This window comes from Schistocerca gregaria, chromosome X, assembly GCF_023897955.1.
Source record: "Schistocerca gregaria isolate iqSchGreg1 chromosome X, iqSchGreg1.2, whole genome shotgun sequence".
Classification (NCBI taxonomy): Eukaryota; Metazoa; Arthropoda; class Insecta; order Orthoptera; family Acrididae; genus Schistocerca; species Schistocerca gregaria.
Genome location: NC_064931.1, coordinates 558,961,483 through 558,982,350, shown reverse-complemented (window position 1 = coordinate 558,982,350; position 20,868 = coordinate 558,961,483). Strand labels below are relative to the sequence as shown.

At 41.2% G+C, this 20,868-nt stretch overlaps 1 protein-coding gene across 7 annotated transcripts in view; it reads right to left on the bottom strand.

Annotated features, from left to right (window-relative positions):
• The window catches only part of LOC126299506 (ephrin type-B receptor 1-B), a 337,486-nt gene that overhangs the window by 134,310 nt on the left and 182,308 nt on the right, over positions 1-20,868 (bottom strand). For all 7 annotated transcript variants that reach the window (XM_049991462.1, XM_049991463.1, XM_049991465.1 and 4 more), the window contains exons 3-4: positions 9,259-9,338; positions 7,360-7,645 (exon numbers count right to left, since the gene is read on the bottom strand). In XM_049991462.1, the coding sequence (XP_049847419.1) occupies positions 7,360-7,645; positions 9,259-9,338 (366 nt within the window). The remainder of the gene's footprint in view (positions 1-7,359; positions 7,646-9,258; positions 9,339-20,868) is intronic.

The following is a 20,868-nucleotide window of genomic DNA, read 5'->3' as shown; positions in this document are numbered from 1 at the left end:
GTTTTTTAGTTTATGAATATGAAAAAGATCTGTAACCACAGTGTTAGATTGATTACAGTATGGTACGGTACCTATTTCACAAAAATGTAAAATTATTCATAAATTTACATTACTATAGACAAAATTTTTGGTATTTTAATATTTGTGAACAATGCATAGCTCATAAAGAAATAAAGATTACATGTTCATGTCAGCAAACTCTGGGCACTATTAATAGGTTACAATACAATGAAATGAAGGCACAATTGACTAAGTGACAAAACAACTACACGTTTATGCGGTCCCATAACGGGGATCTCCATGATGAGAGTTCTGTGTCAGAAATGTTACCTTCCTGAGAAACAAAATAGGCACCTTACAGTTCCATCATCACTAAGCGTGCATACCTCCATAAGCCTCAAATGGCTATTGGTGTAACAAAACAGTTGCATAACAAACCACTCTCGGCATAAGTTTATTTCTACAAAATTCAAATAACGATAAACAACTGTCTGAAGCTAATTTAAAGCAGCATATTGTGTTATATTTCTTTTCATTTGCAGAAGGTGTGTTCATATGTACTATGTGGCCTCTAAATCGGTACTTGTCAGTAGAAATAGGAAGTTGTCATCAATGCAGCTATTGAAACTCCATGCAATTTAATGGTAGATTACACTTATTGAGTAAGTGTTGTAAAACAGCCTTCATTTGATTAATTTTATAACCATTACTACAAATAAGCACCACATTTGAGCATAAACATCTCTATGAACTTCCCACAAAACCCAGGTGATCAATGCAGCACCAAAGTGTTGTCAGTTGTTAATGACGTTACCTCTCAATTTTTCCATAGTCAACAATGAGTTGAGCAGTGGTGTATGAATACAGTTTACTTAGAATTTTGAGCACTGTGAAGGGTAAAAGGATAGTTAATTGAATAAAAATTGCTAATATTTTTAAGTTTTTTGTATGTCATAAATGAACAAAGACCAAAATGAAAGTGAAGGAATCAAAAAAATATCACAAGAATAAGACGAGTCGATCTCAAATACCTCTATTTAAAGTCCCAGTAATTGTACTGAGGGAGAATATGTGGATCTGGCCAGTACCTATGCTCGCTTCTTCAAGTGCTTCAATGAAAAGGATAGTAGTCTCCGGATCATAATTTCCGATGTCAGAAATTATGTTGAAAAAGAGAGAGAGAGAGAGAGAGAGAGAGAGAGAGAGAGAGTCTGACAATTCCCTAAAGTATACAATTTTATTGAATCCATGGGAGCCTGACAAAAATTTCTGGGATGACATAGCTGGAATAAGAGAACATTTCGACTGGACTGGCTCTCAATATATCCATGGGTGGTTTATTCTAAAGCAGTTACAGTTGTGCTTTGTAAGTTGTATGTGCTCTTCCGGTTACATACAATGTATAATGCAAGGCAGTCATCATGGTACATTTATAAGCCACACATTTAAAAAACTTTCACAAATCTGCAAAAATGCATATAAATTCAGAAAGGCATAATGAGATGAAAAGTTAAGTAATTTTGTTAATGTTATGGGAAACAAATTAATAGTGTAGAAGAACTTTATCAACGATAAACTTGTAAATTAGTGCAATCTGTTCACAATAAGTTGAAATCATTTATTTCTTGCATATAGTTTTGTACAGTATGCGACTTGGCATAAGAGGGAAAATGAATTAAAATACTGGTTTTGCTTATTCATTGCTGTTTAAAGTACAGTCAAGTTAAGAAACATTGTGGAAAGATTTTGAAAGTGCCCCTAAAAATTATATGTATATTTCTCATATAATCTGAAATGATTCAGTTGATGCATGCTCTGAATACTAAGAAATGATCTGATTAATGCCATCAATAATAGCAATTCGTTTTCAATTCTGATAGACGAAACAATGGCTACTGCAGCTTCGTGTACATCCTTGTAAATGGTGTAAATCCAAGGGAGTCTTCCCTGACAATATTAGTTGCATAGTCAAAATAAAGTGCAGCACGGGAAAGTGCAAAATTTACTGGCTGTTGAATTGTTTTCTAAGAGTGAATGATTCCTTCAATCCTAAGATCTGTTGAAGCATTTTATTGTTATACCTCACAAAAGTGGCTTCTTTTGTCATTTATAACCACATTATATGGGAAATGGATGGAGGGATAAGAGTGAAAATGGTGAGAGTAGCCAGGTCCTGTCTTCCAGAAACATGGAATCACTATTCAAAAAACATGTTACTAGATGATTTTGGGTGAAGGGTTCATGATGAATATCAAGAACTTGTCACACAGGCTCTGACTGTTCTTTTCCCATTCACAACATACTTTCGTGAAACGAGATTCTCAGCATACACAGTTACAAAGGCAAAATACTGCAACAGACTGGATATTGAACCTGGAATGCATCTTCTACATCTACATTTACACTCCGCAAGCCACCCAACGGTGTGTGGTGGAGGGCACTTTACGTGCCACTGTCATTACCTCCCTTTACTGTTCCAGTCGCGTATGGTTCACGGGATGAATGACTGCCGGGAAGCCTCCGTGTGTGCTCGAATCCCTCTAATTTTACATTCGTGATCTCCTCAGGAGGTATAAGTAGCGGCAAGCAATATATTAGATACCTCATCCAGAAAACTGGACAGCAAGCTTAGTTTGTTAAACATCTCTGTAACGCTATCATGGTTACCAAAATAACCCTGTGACGAAATGCGCCGCTCTTCTTTGGATCTTCTCTATCTCCTCTGTCAATCCAACCTGGTACAGATCCCACACTGATGAGCGATACTCAAGTATAGGTCAAACGAGTGTTTTGTAAGCCACCTCCTTTGTTGATGGACTGCATTTTCTAAGGACTCTCCCAATGAATCTCAACCTGGCACCCGCCTTACCAACAATTAATTTTATATGATCATTCCACTTCAAATCGTTTCGTACGCATACTCCCAGATATTTTACAGAAGTAACTGCTACCAGTGTTTGTTTTGCTATCATATAATCATACAATAGAGGATCCTTCTTTCTATGTATTCGCAATACATTACATTTGTCTATGTTATGGGTCAGTTGCCACTCTCTGCACCAAGTGTCTATCCGCTGCAGATCTTCCTGCATTTCGCTACAATTTTCTAATGCTGCAACTTCTCTTGATACTACAGCATCATCTGCAAAAAATCCGCATGGAACTTGCGACACTATCTACTACGTGGTTTATATACACTCCTGGAAATGGAAAAAAGAACACATTGACACCGGTGTGTCAGACCCACCATACTTGCTCCGGACACTGCGAGAGGGCTGTATAAGCAATGATCACATGCACGGCACAGCGGACACACCAGGAACCGCGGTGTTGGCCGTCGAATGGCGCTAGCTGCGCAGCATTTGTGCACCGCCGCCGTCAGTGTCAGTCAGTTTGCCGTGGCATACGGAGCTCCATCGCAGTCTTTAACACTGGTAGCATGCCGCGACAGTGTGGACGTGAACCGTATGTGCAGTTGACGGACTTTGAGCGAGGGCGTATAGTGGGCATGCGGGAGGCCGGGTGGATGTACCGCCGAATTGCTCAATACGTGGGGCATGAGGTCTCCACAGTACATCGATGTTGTCGCCAGTGGTCGGCGGAAGGTGCACGTGCCCGCCGACCTGGGACCGGACCGCAGCGACGCACGGATGCACGCCAAGACCGTAGGAACCTACGCAGTGCCGTAGGGAACCGTACCGCCACTTCCCAGCAATTTAGGGACACTGTTGCTCCTGTGGTATCGGCGAGGACCATTCGCAACCGTCTCCATGAAGCTGGGCTATGGTACCGCACACCGTTAGGCCGTCTTCCGCTCACGCCCCAACATCGTGCAGCCCGCCTCCAGTGGTGTCGCGACAGGCGTGAATGGAGGGACGAATGGAGACGTGCCGTCTTCAGCGATGAGAGTCACTTCTGCCTTGGTGCCAATGATGGTCGTATGCGTGTTTGGCGCCGTGCAGGTGAGCGCCACAATCAGGACTGCATACGACCAAGGCACACAGGGCCAACACCCGGCATCATGGTGTGGGGAGCGATCTCCTACACTGGCCGTACACCTCTGGTGATTGTCGAGGGGACACTGAATAGTGCACGGTACATCCAAACCGTCATCGAACCCATCGTTCTACCATTCCTAGACCGGCAAGGGAACTTGCTGTTCCAACAGGACAATGCACGTCCGCATGCATCCCGTGCCACCCAACGTGCTCTAGAAGGTGTAAGTCAACTACCCTGGCCAGCGAGATCTCTGGATCTGTCCCCCATTGAGCATGTTTGGGACTGGATGAAGCGTCGTCTCACGCAGTCTGCACGTCCAGCACGAACGCTGGTCCAACTGAGGCGCCAGGTGGAAATGGCATGGCAAGCCGTTCCACAGGACTACATCCAGCATCTCTACGATCGTCTCCATGGGAGAATAGCAGCCTGCATTGCTGCGAAAGGTGGATATACACTGTACTAGTGCCGACATTGTGCATGCTCTGTTGCCTGTGTCTATGTGCCTGTGGTTCTGTCAGTGTGATCATGTGATGTATCTGACCCCAGGAATGTGTCAACAAAGTTTCCCCTTCCTGGGACAATGAATTCACCGTGTTCTTATTTCAATTTCCAGGAGTGCATATTGTGAAAAGCAATGGTCCCATAACACTCGCCTGTGGCACGCCAGAGGTTACCGTAACGTCTGTAGACGTCTCTCCATTGATAACAACATGCTGTGTTCTGTTTGCTAAAAACTCTTCAATCCAGCCACACAGCTGATCTGATATTCCGTAGGCTCTTACTTTGTTTATCAGGCGACAGTATGGAACTGTATCGAACGTCTTCCGCAAGTCAAGGAAAATACCATCTAACTGGGAGCCTGTATCTAATATTTTCTGGGTCTCAAGAACAAATAAAGCAAGTTGGGTCTCACACGATCACTGTTTCCGGAATTCATGTTGATTCCTACAGAGTATATTGTGGGTTTCCAGAAATGACATGATACATGAGCAAAAAACATATGCTAAAATTCCACAACAGATCAATGTCAGATATATAGGCCTATAGTGTTGCACATCTGCTCGACGACCCTTCTTGAAGACTGGGACTACCTGTGCTGTTTTCCAATCATTTGGAACCTGCTGTTCCTCTAGAGACTTGCGGTACACGGCTTAGAAGGGGGGCAATTTCTTTCGTGTACTCTGTGTAGAATCGAACTGGTACCCCGCCAGGTCCAGTGGACTTTCCTGTGTTGAGTGATTTCAGTGGCTTTTCTATTCCTTGGACACTTATTTCGATGTCAGCCATTTTTTCGTTTGTGTGAGGATTAAGAGAAGGAAATGCAGTGCGGTCTTCCTCTGTGAAACAGCTTTGGAAAAAGGTGTTTAGTATTCAGTTTTACACGTGTCATCCTCTGTTTCAATGCCATCATCATCCCAGAGTGTCTCGATATGCTGTTTCGAGTTGATTTAATGTAAGACCAGAACTTCCTAGGATTTTCTGTCAAGTCGGTACATAGAATTTTACTTTCGAATTCACTGAATGCTTCACGCATAGCCCTCCTTACGCTAACTTTGACATCGTTTAGCTTCTGTTTGTCTGAGAGGTTTTGGCTGCGTTTAACCTTGCAGTGAAGCTCTCTTTGCTTTCGCAGTAGTTTCCTAACTTTGTTGTTGAACCACAGTGGGTTTTTCCCGTCCCTCACAGTTTTACTCGGCACGTACCTCTCTAAAGTGCATTTAACGATTGCCTTGAACTTTTTCCATAAACACTCAACATCAGTGCCGGAAGAGAAATTTTCATTTTGATCTGTTAGGTAGTCTGAAATCTGCCTTCTATTACTCTTTCTAAACAGATAAACTTTCCTCCCTTTTTTTTATATTCCTATTTACTTCCATATTCAGGGATGCTGCAATGGCCTTATGATCAATGATTCCCTGTTCTGTGATTACAGAGTTGAAAAGTTCAGGACTGTTTGTTATCAGTAGGTCCAAGATGTTATCTCCACGAGTCGGTTCTCTGTTTAATTGCTCGAGATAATTTTCAGATAATGCACTCAGTATAATGTCACTCGATGCTCTGTCCCTACCACCCGTCCTAAACATCTGAGTGTCCCAGTCTATATCTCGTAAACTGAAATCTCCACCTAAGACTATAACATGCTGAGGAAATTTATGTGAAATGTATTCCAGATTTTCTTCAACACTCTTTGATCAAGTCAGACATTAAACAGTTGGTCAAAAATAAAAAACAACTTCATACCTCCCATTAAATGGAAAGAATTTTATTAGTTTACAATGGAATCAATACAGTGTTATTTTTTGTATTGTATCAATGTGTGTTATTTTGTATATTGCTACAGAAGGAAGTAGTGTATAATGTACCTTTTTTTGTAACATTTTCATTAAATAATTATAATTAAACAATGAACATAAAACCTAGTTTTACTTATTCTAGGACTCTGTAAAATTTTTGGTAATATGAAAGTGTTCTGTCACCAAACAAGTTTGAGAACCGCTGCTCTGGTTTATCATCATTTGCACTACCTTAAGTGATGAATATTGTCTAGTGGAAGTATATTCAATACCATACAACCTCTTCACAAAAGTCATGCTCATTAGCCTAAAGAAAAGATTGAAAATGTGATCTAAAATAACACTTTGCATATTATCTGTGAGTGTTTTAAGTGCCCTGAATGAAATCAAACAGTCAAAAGTTATAAATAATATTGTGGTATTATAAACATAAATCCCAAAGGAAAAGAAAAGAGGAAAAAATAAAATATTTCCTCTATCTCACATAATACCAGTGACCTAGTAATCTCACGAGAAATGCATAGTATACTTTTAAAGAAGGCCAGATATAAACCTGAAATTGGACTGTTTGGAAGAAGTGTTACCGTAAACTGCTGACAACACATCCTTTTAGGTTTCAAGTTACTCTGTTAGTAACAAACTATTTAACTGACTGTAAAAAGGGAGAAAACAATGCTGATAATCTATAGCTAAGATCAAAATGTATCTACAACATATATAGTTACATAGTGTAACTTTTATACGAAACAAAAGTAAACAGTAAAAACCAAAGAGCTACAGAAAAAATTTCAACATTCACTATTCTTACCTAACCTTTTTTCACATGAACAAGAGTGTGTATAAAATGTTATCTGTAAACAATTAATCCCCCCCCCTCCCCCCCCCCCCCCTCTCTCTCTCTCTCTCTCTCTCTCTCTCTCTCTCTCTCTCTCTCTCTCTCTGTGTGTGTGTGTGTGTGTGTGTGTGTGTGTGTGTGTGTGTGTGTGTGTGTGTGTCTCAAGTTTTCTACTTTTTCTTCTCCAAAGAAGTAAATAATGGCAATCATAGAAGAATATTGTGCACTTACCAATAAGTTTATAGCTTTCTGGTTCCCAAGGTGGAGGTTCCTTCGTTGCAGCATCAAACTCATAATATAGCAGGCTAAATGTTTCTTTACAAGATAGCGCATTGCCAGGGAACAATGAACAATCTCTAATTGTAAACTTGATCTCAATGTACATTCGGTTGGCTATTCCTCTCTCCACAAATGGCGTCCATAACCAATTATTAACATTATTGTAGGCCACATCACAAACAACATACGATCTCCAATTTATCCCTTTCTCGAAGTCTGTGAAGCTTTCTTCGACCCACTGAAAGCAAATTAACAATACTAGTTCTATAATATATATTGGTGTATTCACATTAATATATTTAAATAACCAATACTTTGTGTCTTGAAAGGCATTAGGAACTTTCATATTTCCATAGCTGCGGTCAAAGAAAAGACAAAACAAAATGTGCATTTGAGCATAACAGCAATAAGCAATTAACACTTTTCCAAAAGAATTCAGCACAAAACATGTTTACAAGCTACAGTCATGCACATTTCATTTATATGAAAAGCGCTCAGCTTACTTATAAGCAGATGACATTAGTGTTTGCCCAAAGGAGAGAAGCAAACAAGGGTTAAAAAAAAATGTACTGTAGCCATGATAGCCTCTAATCATAGTAATTACGTCAAAATGCAATACCAGTCTAGTATATGATGACAAGCAGCAGTTACCACAACCCAATTAGAAGCTGCCACATATATGATTTAGCTTCATATCATTAGTTTCCTGCCACACTTTTGATGGAACACATTGATGCTGGTGGTTTTAGACCTCTCCTCCTGCACACCTCATCAAGCAGTCATTCACTTGAAGCGTAATCTATCATTTCAAACATGGTTTATGTTCTCTCCAGCATCTTCAATTTACCACAAAAATTTCGAGTCATTACACATATTTAACAACAGAACTCTTAGCACAGTAAGTGGGCTGAAAACAGAATCCTGATGCATAAATGATGCTTTCCCATTTTCTGTTTTGTGACAGGTGATAAATCATACTGGTGTGTATCTAAATAGATAGAAATCGAACCAACTGATATTGTTCACCCAGTGAGGCAGCAAATCTGCTTAATGTATTGCTAAACCAATAATGTTGGCCACTCTTTATAACGTCTTACTAAGCCAGTTCTGTCATAAACAGAGCAAACAGTAAGCAGTGGTCTTACAAAATGACTAATTTCTTAAATGTTAATGGCATTCTGTCAGTAAATTATATTTACTGACATGTTTGACAACACCTTTGTACGAATCTATAATTTCAGACCAAGAATGAAATTTTCGAGCCTCTAAACAAGCTAGTAGTTAAAATTTTCATGAGGTTTGTATTCTCAAGTGGTAGCTGACTGCCATGGAGCTGATGGTCTCATCTCTGTAAAGCCAAGTCACCAGATATGGCATCAGTGGTGATTAATTCATTACTAGTTAAGGCAATGATACATGTGTGCCTAGGTCTTTGTACGGAATACAGTTCCAAAATCCTTCAACAATGGACTGTGAACTATGCACTGTGAATGTGTAATTTAATTTTACATGCCATCATAAACCTGTGACCCTGATTGACCAATGTACACAAAGGGAAAACCGATAGAGGTACTCAGGGTACCCTCCGCCACACACCGTCAGGTGGCTTGCGGAGTATGGATGTAGATGTAGATGTAGAATATATGAATCATCTCAAGTTATGAAAGTTTCATTTTCCCATGCACATTGCCATTACGGACTCTGTACCACCACCCTCGCATGCTGCCCAAGGGCAACTCTTAGTATACTTGTGTGTCCTCATAATAAATCATTCAATATCACATAAAAAAGAAAGTCAAAAATACTTATCCCTCACTACTAAACTATATCAACATAAAGTCATAAACATACCCCAGGTGTGACAGCCTGTGGTCCATATGGATACCTCGTCCACTCTAATGTTTCTTCCCGTGTTGTATCCAGTAGAACAACTGAAACAATAAGACAGTGGAACATTGATTAAACATGTTTCAATGAAGATTGAACTGACAGCAGTGGTATGGACAACAATTCTATCTAACTTATCTAGCAATTTCCATGTTGAATTGATTATGCCATGGTTTATTTACAGACCCCACATTTGCAGTAAACTCTGGCAGAAAGTCACTAATGATACAAAGAAGACAATATTTTCAATGAAACATGCACTCCATTGATTGGTACAAAACAGCAATCAATCTGACAATAATAAGGATTTTCATGCAGAATCTGCTTAGGATTGCAAGCTTTGTTTCATGCCATTCACATTCGTGTCAACCAGTTATACTTATCCATAATCTTTCTATCATTTGTTAATGGCATTAATTTTGCTAAATGAAGCAACATTACTGATTAAGTTATATAAAAAGGTGTCCTCTCCCATTCAAGTTTATGCCAATCAGCCAAAATTTCATGGACGAGCAACTACTTATGAATTGCAAAGGTTATGCTTTATATCTCCTCACATTCAGTGTCACTTGAGATATCATTATTGATTATACATTCTTTGTGCATATGATATTTTATTTCTTGTTCAGATGCACCTTATGTCTGAGAGAAACTGACAGGTGATCAATTTTATTTGTGGAATAGTTTTGTTTTATTTTATTTTGTTTTTAAACATTACCATTTATGTGTATTTCCTTCAAATGGGTAAACTGGAATAATATGTTGTCAAAACAATATTTGATGTGGGCAGTTTATAATCAGTGGCAATTCATCCACAGTTAGCAATAAAGATTTGAAAGTAGCTTTCTCCTTCGTTTTTACCAGTCGAAAAATGGGCACCAAAATTCAGTGTGGTCCATACCTCCATTGAAGATGCTTCATTGTAAGTATGTACCAAACCTGCACCTACAGAAGAATACATTGTGAAAGTGCATTTTTCGGTATTGAATGATTGGTGACTATAGGCAAACAAAATAGCTCACACCTTAAAGACATTAGAGGAGGTAGTAGGATAATTTTATATGAAAATGCGTAAAACCTAAAGCAGTTACCAGCAGGACATTTGGAGCAGCCCCACAACTTAATTCAGGCAATGCCTTTAGTTTAGTTTATTACATATAGAAGTGCACAACAACCAGTTTTTATCATATTTGGTACTTTTAAATTATTTGCTTGTCTATTTTTGAATTATGCTATTGAATGCTATGTGCAAGCATGTCCAAATGGCTAGTCCCAGATTTCTAACAAACAATTTCAATGCACTGCTTCCATCTAATGATGAGATTGGGCCAGCGGGTCTTGCCACCCATGCTTGAGCTGTGGCCTCTCCTTCCTCGAGAGCAGCAACAGAGAGAAAAGAAGAGGTTGCTAGAGGCTGGTAGCTTGAAAATTATGCACTGGAAGCTTCTCTCAGGAAATAGCATCGGGGGAGGGGGGAGGGGGGGGGGGGAATCCAGTGTGCACTCAGTGTTTACCATGTGAATAATCGTCCAAATTTGGAAAATCCCATCCTTCAAGCAACTGAAGGCAGGGGTAGCATCAAGGACAGACTGCTTCTCACATTGACACCAGTAATGTCTGTAGTCAGGGATCTAATATCATTCTTGTTCCTTTCTGGATACTGGCAGAACTGATGAAGACAGCTGGGCTCCCTCATGAATTTTCAGCACAGTTATTCAGAGGAAGTTTCATATCAGTGCACACTCTGCTGCAGAGTGTAAATCTCATTCTGGAAACATCCTTCAGGCTGTGGCTAAACCATGTCTCCACAATATCCTTTCTTACAGGAGTGCTAGTTCTGCAAGGTTCGCAGGAGAGCTGCTGTAAAGTTTGGAAGGTAGGGTACTGGCAGAAGTAAAGCTGTGAGGATGGAGCGTGAGTCGTGCTTGGGTAGCTCAGTTTGCTAGAGCACTTGCCCGCGAAAGGCAAAGGTCCCGAGTTCGAGTCTCAGTCCGGCACACAGGTTTAATCTGCCAGGAAGTTTCATATCAGCGCACACTCTGCTGCAGAGTGAAAATCTCATTTTGGCTCATGTCTTGCCTGAGCCGCTCCGAAAATGATATTTTTTTTTTCTAAATGCTTGGCCATCTGAAGCCCCTACTTCTGTCACTTTCATTTCTGGCCAAGCCCTGTGTATACCACAAATTTGGACGCAATCTGATGACGAGTACGCTAGTGCAACCCATCCTAGAGTACTTCTCCAGCGATTGGAGAACTAATCAAATATACTTAACATCGAACAAAGAAATCGATATAACCAGTGCAAACGTGTACCCAGCATGCTCAGGAAACTTCATAAGAAAGAATACGGTACACGCTGTTCTCACGAAACCCTGTTGGGTATACGTAGAGAACTGGAATTTGAGGACTAAAAGTACTATGCCTCCATCGTACATCTAGCGCAGGAGTCACGAGAGCAGGATAAAAGAGATGAGGGCACTTTTAAAGTCAAATAAATAATCAGTTATGTTTCGTTCAAAACACACATAGTAGGTCGATAATACTGGTAAAAAGTACCTTCTGCCGTGCACTGTTCGGCGGCTTGCGGAGTATACATGAATTTTAAAAAACAAATTATGTGTAATATTTCTGCAGGGCGGGCAACTCACTTGTTGGACGACGATTAAAAGAAAACGTGGAAACTAATATCGCAGCAATGTTTGAACCATTTCAAAAATAACTTAACTCATTTCCTGAAACCATTCGTTACTGTGGGTGATACGTGCGTCCACCGCTTCACGCCAGACATAAACTAAAGTCAAATCCAAACAGTGGGTGAAAGCCGGAGGAAAAAAGGACTGACGGTATTTTCCGTGAGGCAAACTTCGTTCTTTTCTAATTAATTGCATCGCAAAAAGTAAAGCAATAACTACGGTGGGCCATCTGGACGAAAAAGAGATATAAGAAGAAGAAATCAAGAGTACGAAATGAAAATAAATCTTTCATCGGGGCAATAAAGGTATAGGGTGTCCAGCGCGAACGCAGTAAGAATGTGATACTACAGTTTCGAAACAGTTCGAAAAGTGGCTAACAAAATAATAGTTCGCCGCAGCTCAGAGTGATCAGCTCCACTGTTGAAACGTGAAAAATGGTTAGCGTACACGAAAGATGTTGGAATAATGTACTGCACTGAACAACTTATTTTTCTGGTACTGGAATACCACAGGTTGGAACACAGTCCTATGGCAACAAGGCAGTTTTCAAACACGATTTGAAGTGTCAAAAGGACCTGATGCGGAAACCATTCACAAGCTCTTCCAACGGACAGACAGGCGTGGCTGACGATCTAGCGGGGAATGTTGGGCCCAGGCAAAACTGTAGTTACTCCTGAAAATATCGCAACGGTTTCTGGAATTATTCAGCAAAATCCAATGAAATGCGTCCGAAGAACTGCAGCGAAGACTGGTTTGAAGCGTTCCAGCATCCAGAAAATATTGAGACACAGCCTACACACGTTTCCATTCAAAATCCAAAGCCACCACAGTATAATTGTACGAGCTATATGACAAAAGAGTGACTTTGCAAACAAGATTCTCACAATGATTGAAAATTATGGATTTGGTATTGGCTGCACCTGGTTCACAGATGAAGTACACCAACACCTGAACAGAGTCATGGAAAAAAATAAAAAAGTTCCGAAAATCTCCCCTCTGTGAAGTGAAACCACTGTATCTTCCCAAACTTAATGTTTGGGCTGCGGTATGCAGTAGAGGCACTATTAGCTCACGTTTCATGCGATAAACCATCACCATAAAATAAAAATAAAAAAACGTTAAGTTGCACTGCAATTTTGGAACAATTTCGCCTCACAGCAAGCGTTGGAGAATCGACAGGGACACACAGTGGTTCTTACAAATGGACAGACTACATGCCACCGAACAGGCGTTTCGCTTGTTGATGAATACTTCGAGAATTGAGTGACTGCTTTGGATTATCGCAAATTTACTGGCGCACGGATGGACTGGTCTTACCCAGTTTTACTCCTTGTTACTACTTTTTGTGGGCACAGTGAAAGACACTGTCTGCCGGGACCATCCCATCATACTGGACAAGCTTGAACCGATGATCTGTGTGACATCTGATTCCCTTACAGTTGAGACCTTACACGATGTGACAGTTAATTTCAATGTTCATTTGCGCCACCTACGTACTGGGAATGGCGGACATTTCGAAAAGACTGTGATGTGACTGCAAAGACTGCTTGCAGATGACGAGTTTAATTATTCTCGCTGATACTGAACGAGCAGCACCACAGCCTCCAGCGCCATCTGTTAACAGCTTTTTTGGTAGTATTTAGAAACTATCTGTACAATCATGCATAAATTTTTTGCAGCTTTCACAGACACCTTCGCTGGACACACTGTACTTCAGGCAATGGGAAATTTTTGAGACATAAATCGTATTCAACAGACCTGGCACCCCTCTAACTTGTACTTATTCCCACATCTAAAGAAACTTGAGGTTGCAAATTGTCTAAAGTGAAATGAAGAGGTTATGACAGATATACATGGATATTTTACAGACCTTCCAGGATAGATTCCTCTCAATGCAAAAACGTTGTACACAAGTCGCACAGTTTCATTCCATTCAAAACGAATTACAAAAAAACGCGAACATTTTTGCACTTGTTAACAGCGCTCTTCCTCACGAGTTTCGATCGAGCCTTATAGACGGGCCAAGGTCAAATAAGAATTAATCTTCACCGCATGTGACTACATCTGTAGTGTGTGCTTTAGTGCAACTTGCCAAAAGTTTACAGCCGTGTGTCAGATCAACTCATAAAGGGGAGCTACGTACTTGTTCTCAGCGATTTGAATCACGTTGACTGGGAGTGTAGAGCATGCATGGCTAGGACTTCAACTTACGCGAAGAGGAAGGCGCAAGTCTCAGCCGTTTTCGAGAAAATCGAGTTCAGAAGTTTTAAGATTGCGTATGTATATACTACTGTGTGGTCGCTAACAAGAAGCCCATAACCAGGTGCTGCCGGCACGGTAGCTCAGTGTGTTCGGTCAGAGGACTAGATGCCCTTTGCAATTAAAAAGAAACTGAGTGGATGGATCAACGATGGACTTGAACGGGACCCCAAATGAAATGAATAATAAAGCATAAAATGAGACTTAAAAAAGTGATTAAGTGCTTAGTCTCATAAGCGCTAGGTCTCTGGATCGAATCTCACTGCTGTTGTTGGTTTTTTTTTATTACTCTCACGTAACTCTAACAGATTTATTACGACTGTCCAAATTATCAGTATTTAATGATTCATTTATTATTTGCATAATATTCGTCCTGAAAAATTGGGAAATAAAATAGGAGTATTTTTGTAAGGACACTGGAAATAAAAAAGGATACACGATCATTTTGAATCAAATCAGTATAGTCTTTTTATGACATTGTTGTACCCATATTTGTGACACGTATGGAGCACTGCACGAATCAGAATGTTACTGGTCTTAGAAAAACGTTAAACAATAATTATTGTGGAATACAGCACACGTAACGAACGCAGAGTTTTTACAATAGCGTGGTTGTTTCAATGTTTCTACTGCAAAACAAATTTGGTTTACGTTCATAAACGGTTCTCGGCCATCACACACTTTCACGGCGTACCACGAATATTTGATCATATCACCGAATATTGGGACAGGCAAGTGATGGTTTACGATTGATTGAATTTTTATGCAATCTTCTCTTGAAGCTATCTCTCTATTGTGTTCGGTGATGTACGAGAAATTTTTTCGTCGCCTTATAAGGTTTTTCTCCTGCGTGTAAAAATAAACGTCGCAGAGTTGCACCAACAGAGTACATTTTGGTGGAATTACTTTTAATACTGCACGGTGGCAGTCTCTCTCTATCTTGAAAAATTTCGTCGTACAAGACCGGATTCGTTTGCCCTCTCCATAAATCGAGGATCAAAAGAAATTGTTCTTCTCTCACGTATAGCTTCAAGACGCCAATTACAAATTTCCTGTATAGTACTATCATGAGTTTGCCGGACTTTGAAGGTTATCATAACGTTAATGTATCTGTGTGCCTACTCATGAGCAGCTTTTTGCACCCTTGATGCAAATGAGCCAGTGGTCTCTTGTAAGCAAACGAAAATGGTTGGTAGTAATTTTCCAGATAAGGTACAGCATATTGTGGATTGTACGAATCTGGCAACTTGTATATAGCGTTTCGCTGCAAAAGAACCGCCGGGCGCGGTGGCCGAGCGGTTCTAGGCGCTTCAGTCCGGAACCGCGCGACTGCTACGGTAGCAGGTTCGAATCCTGCTTCGGGCATGGATGTGTGTGACGTCCTTAGGTTAGTTAGGTTTAAGTAGTTCTAAGTTCTAGGGGACTGATGACCTCAGATGTTAAGTCCCATAGTGCTCAGAGCCATTTTGCAGAAGAACCACCTCTGTTCTGCGATCGGCGAGAGTTTTGTCATAAGTTGATTGATATTTGCACCCTAGAACAAACATTACAAATTAGCATCATATGGTCTATAAAAATAGTATTGTAGTTGATGTAAATGAATCAGGTACTTCTATGTGTAATACCCGTTTGATTAGCGCAAATAACAAACTCCTTGTCGTATTTTGCTATGAGGGCTCGAGTCTGCATCCGGAAATTTGCTGCAGCATCAAGGATTTGTTGCAGTGAAGCCCTTTCCTTCTCAGATACAAATCTGATCTTTTTCTCGGACGAATCCGACGTTTTCGTTTCAAAAGCACGATCCACAAGTCAGAAATTCGAACATTTAAATCAGAAAATTGGTTAGCATCAGCAAGAGCCCATTGCTGCTGGCTTCTCGTTTTCACCTGCTAATTATATTCTCGAGCTTCTATGAAACGATCACTGGTCCACAAATGTTCTGTCTTGTTCCACAGAACATCTTTTCGAACCTTTCTTGCCTTTGAGGTGTGAAGCTCTCATTCTACGAATAGTAGCCAAACTCCATCCTGGACGCTCTCTCGCTAGAACGGCGGTCCTAATCTTGTAATATTGCGGAATGTAATCGCTGACCATTTTCGACTGCTTCGCTTAGGCCTCGTAATCGTCTGATGAAGATGAAGCGCCACATTCAGTTTCTTCAAACACACCCTACGTCGATGCCTTGATGGGCAATTAGTTCGTCTTGTACCACGACTTATTTCTCCGCTAGCATTTCGAAACTTCTGCTTCTCCAATTTCCATGTGTTCTTGTGTTATTACAGCAGAAGCTTTCGAAGCGATGAGGTTGTTTGCAAAACGAGCTGTTTATTGTGCACAAATGTCGTCTTTACTCATACTTCTGAAACTTCACTCTAAAGCGATTAGACTTCACAATGAGGTTCACGTTCTCTTGCTGTCGAAGTACCAGGCACACCAATACATTTACTCGTAACATCAGACATCTTGGAGTGTTGACAAGTAACTACCTAGGGGGCTAACATACGAATCAAGTATTCTTTGTGCTTGTGATCGCTGTTCCTTTTCTCTTTCCACGAACCGAAAGTTATTTGTGAACATGCTGCTGTTTCTGGTGGGTCAAAACTTGTTGAAGTATTACTGGGAAAATGAGTTCATACGGTGAGTCGTACCATGCCTGTACGTAACCGGTAAAATGGGATCTTGGTGGGTTGAAACGTACCTGCAAGAATATGGCTATAATGGTAAACCACTTTCAAAATTTTAGAGAAAAACCCGAATTTTCAAGGTGAAGTTTATGTGAACAATAAATGAGTCCTTAGATACTGATAATTTGCACAACAGCTCTTAGAAGTAGTATGCGGAAACAAAGAAAGAACACTATCGGCAGAAAGACTCAGTTCAGTGTCTTTCATCTTAATGAAACCCAGCGCTTCCTAAGTCGCCTACAGACTCCTTAACTACTAGTTGCCACATAGAAGTACATATACATGCCTAAAACCTTCAGACCTTATTTTCTCGAAAACGGCTGACAGTTTCGTCTTGCTTTTTACATATGTTAAAGTTCTGCCCATGTTCTACATACCTTATCAATACGAATCAAATCGGTGAGGGCAAGTATACCAACTGAACTAACCAGGGCCGACTTGAATCATACCCACTTTCCCGTACCGAAACAAGAGCAACTCTATAGAATTAGGAAAAGTATGGACGATAGGCCCTGAGTCGTGCTGGATAGCTGAGCATGAAGGAATATTTCCCTTGCGAGGAAGAGTTACCAAAGTCACACAACAAACCACGTGAACTCTTTGCAATTAAGACGACTGACTGACGGATGGGATCAGTACCAATCAATGCGAAAGCATCCTGGAACGAGAAACTGTCGGAAATACAACATCGAACATATGGGCCAATGGTTCAATTAACTGAGCCAGTATAATACAACAGCACACACTACTGCACAACAAAAAAGAAGAACGGCAGCTAAATTCCGAAGGTGCCCTCCCGTTGCGCAGCTATCCTGATGTCGGTGCTGTGCTATGATGTGATCCGTTTCCTGGATGCCACCTCATTCAGGAGTTGTGATAAATCACCCATTAAATAGTGCGCCATTACCGCCAGCAAATTGAAATACGTGGCGAAGAAGTGACGATGCGGTCATGACATACTCTGTTACTTGTTATTGCGGTCTTCAGTCCAAAGACTGGTTTGATGCACCTATCCCTGCTACCCTATCCTGTGCAAGTCTCTTCATCTCTGAGTAACTACTGCAATCAATATCCATCGGAACCTGCCTACAGTATTCATCCCCCCCCCCCCCCCCCCGCACCTCTTCGGAAAAGGCAACAACCCAGACACATACCTTCACAAAAGACTCCTAAACACTTTCATTTACATTCGATGTTAATAAATTCCTCTTTTTCATGCATGCCTTCCTTGCGATGGCGAACATACATTTCATACCCTCTCTACCTTGGCCATCATCAGTTAGTCTGCTGGCCCAGCAGAAAATCTCATTTAGTACTTTAGAGCCTCATTTCCTTATCTAATTCCTTCAGCACTACCTGAAATAAGTCTACTGCATTTCATTGCCCTTGTTTTTCTTTTGTTGCTGTTAATTTTATAACCCGTTTTCAAGATATGCTACTGTTTGTAAAAAGTGAAAGCAATGGTCCGCAACACGTCATTATAAGACGAGAAGTAGAACAGCCGGACCCAAATAAGTGATTTAAAGGGTAGAAAGGTGGCGTGCACGTAGGCCCGACGGCGCCCTCTTTTGTGACACCGGACAGGGCAGTGTTACGCAAGTCAGCGTTACGTCATACGAAGTAGAAATCTGAAACAAAGGAGCACTATGCCTCGACAACATCACAGGGTGGAATATCGGCATGTGACTGCGTTGGAATGGGGCAGAATGATTGGTCTCCTAGAGGCGGGTCTGTCGTTCCGTGATACTGCGGTACAGGGAACTTTGCTTCAACAGTGAGGCTTATGTGGAACCAGTGAAGAGAGGAGGGCCATACACAGCGCAGACAGGGTATCGGACGACACAATGTGATCAAAGGGGCCGGCCGGAGTGGCCGTGCGGTTCTAGGCGCTACAGTCTGGAACCGCGTGACCGCTACGGTCGCAGGTTTGCCTCGGGCATGGATGTGTGTGATGTCCTTAGGTTAGTCAGGTTTAAGTAGTTCTAAGTTGTAGGGGATTGATGACCTCAGATGTTAATAACGTCCGCAACAACTTCGTACACAGTGTTGGCGCGACGTTGGAGCACTGCAATGAGTGTGGCCATGTCTGCGTCGACGGTTCGATGCCGTCTTCGGCGGGGCACCCGTGCCATAGCGTCGGCTTCAGGTAAGCACAACCCACCAATGCCGCAGACGAACGCCCACCCTGGCGTGCTGAGCTGCGAAATGTAGTATTTTCGGACGCGTCCAGCTTCAACTTGACCTACTGTGATGGCTGATTACGCATTCGACGCTGCCGTGGTGAACGCAATCGTGTAGATTGTACTGTTGAGAAGCATGGTGGGCAAATGCCAAGTGTGATGGTTTGGGGTTCATTGCTTATAACACGAGATATGGCTTGCTATGTCTTCAGGCAATCTGAACAGCTGCCGCTACAACAGGGAGGTTTTACAGCGCGAGGCACTGCCCCTCCTGCTGGACATTCCACATGCCATATTTCAGCGGGACAATGTCGGGCTACATGTGGCGAGGAATGTGCAAGCCTTCTCCTGCAGGTCCTCCTGCTGCCGCAGTTGACGAATTGTGGACGCGCCCACAACTCGTGTGGCAGAGTATTCCCCAGCAGCATATTCAGGCACTCTTTCATTCCATGCCACGATGTCTAGCGACTCTGATTGCAGCACATCGTGGCGCTAATCCGTGCTGAATTTCCACAGCAACAGTGCATGCAGAAGTCTGTAATGCGAATCATGTGTGTAGTGTCATGTCTCCTAATCGGTGGAATCAATTTCACCGTGATCACATCTCTAGGTCTTGGTGTTTCGCTTTTTCCAAATAATAGTGTATTACCCATTCAACTGCTCTTCTAGGATCTTTGTTGCCTCTGATAGAATTACTTATAGCCCAATGGAAGGAAGGAAGGAAGATTAGGGTTTTACATCCCAAAGACAACGAAGTCATTAGAGACAGATCGGAATCTCAGGTAGTAGAAGGATGTGGAAAAACCTGCCGTGTCCTTTTGTAAGCAATAATTCACGCATTGGCCTTAAATGATTTGGGGAATCCACATAAAACGTAAATCGGGATGACCGGACGGTGATTTGAATCCCTAAACCTCCGAATGCATGTCCATTGTGGTAATCACTGCGCCACCTTGCTTTGCCTTACAAGCGGTGTCACCTGCATTATGGTGTGGGGGAAATGTAGATAAAAGATTGTGTGATAGTGGAATCGAATAGAAATAGTCGTGAAGTTGTACACATATTCTGTTTCGGACAGGAAATAAATGTGTAGGATTAACTTATAAAATACCGCAATGACAAATCACGATTAAATGCAGAGATCCAAGAGTCATGATTTGCATGTTTTCTTGCAACACGTCATCGTAAGACGACATGTAGAACAACTGAACCAAAACAAGTGATTTAAATGGCAGATACGGCATAGAGGTGGCGTGCACGTAGGCCCAACGGCGCTCTCTTTTGTGTGACCAGACATACCTTTGTTCCAGTTTAGCTATAACTGTATATTAGACCTACAAAAATTAAAACCCAATTTCGGTGTGAAAGAGTTTATTTCTTAATCGAACGCCAAATTTAACAGCGATCTTTAATCACATATTATTACCGTTCGAACAAAATGTGACGAGGAAAAGTATGACAAAGGTAATATGTTATGTGCAGACAAACTATACATATTGTCTCGTCGCAGTTTGCATGAATTCACATCAAGTAGTCACGAAAAATATTAAAGCAGAATGCAACGCGACTGGATTTACACGAAGTACTAAAAGATAAAGAGGTTTCCTTACATAAATGACTTAATGAAAATTCCTGTGTAAAAAAAAAGAAAGTAATATAAATGAAAATTTCAGTGTAAATAAAAACATATATGCAACAAGTTAGAAATACACAAAAATATGTAGCAGCTTCAAACGAACCACTTTCCATGAAGGGAGT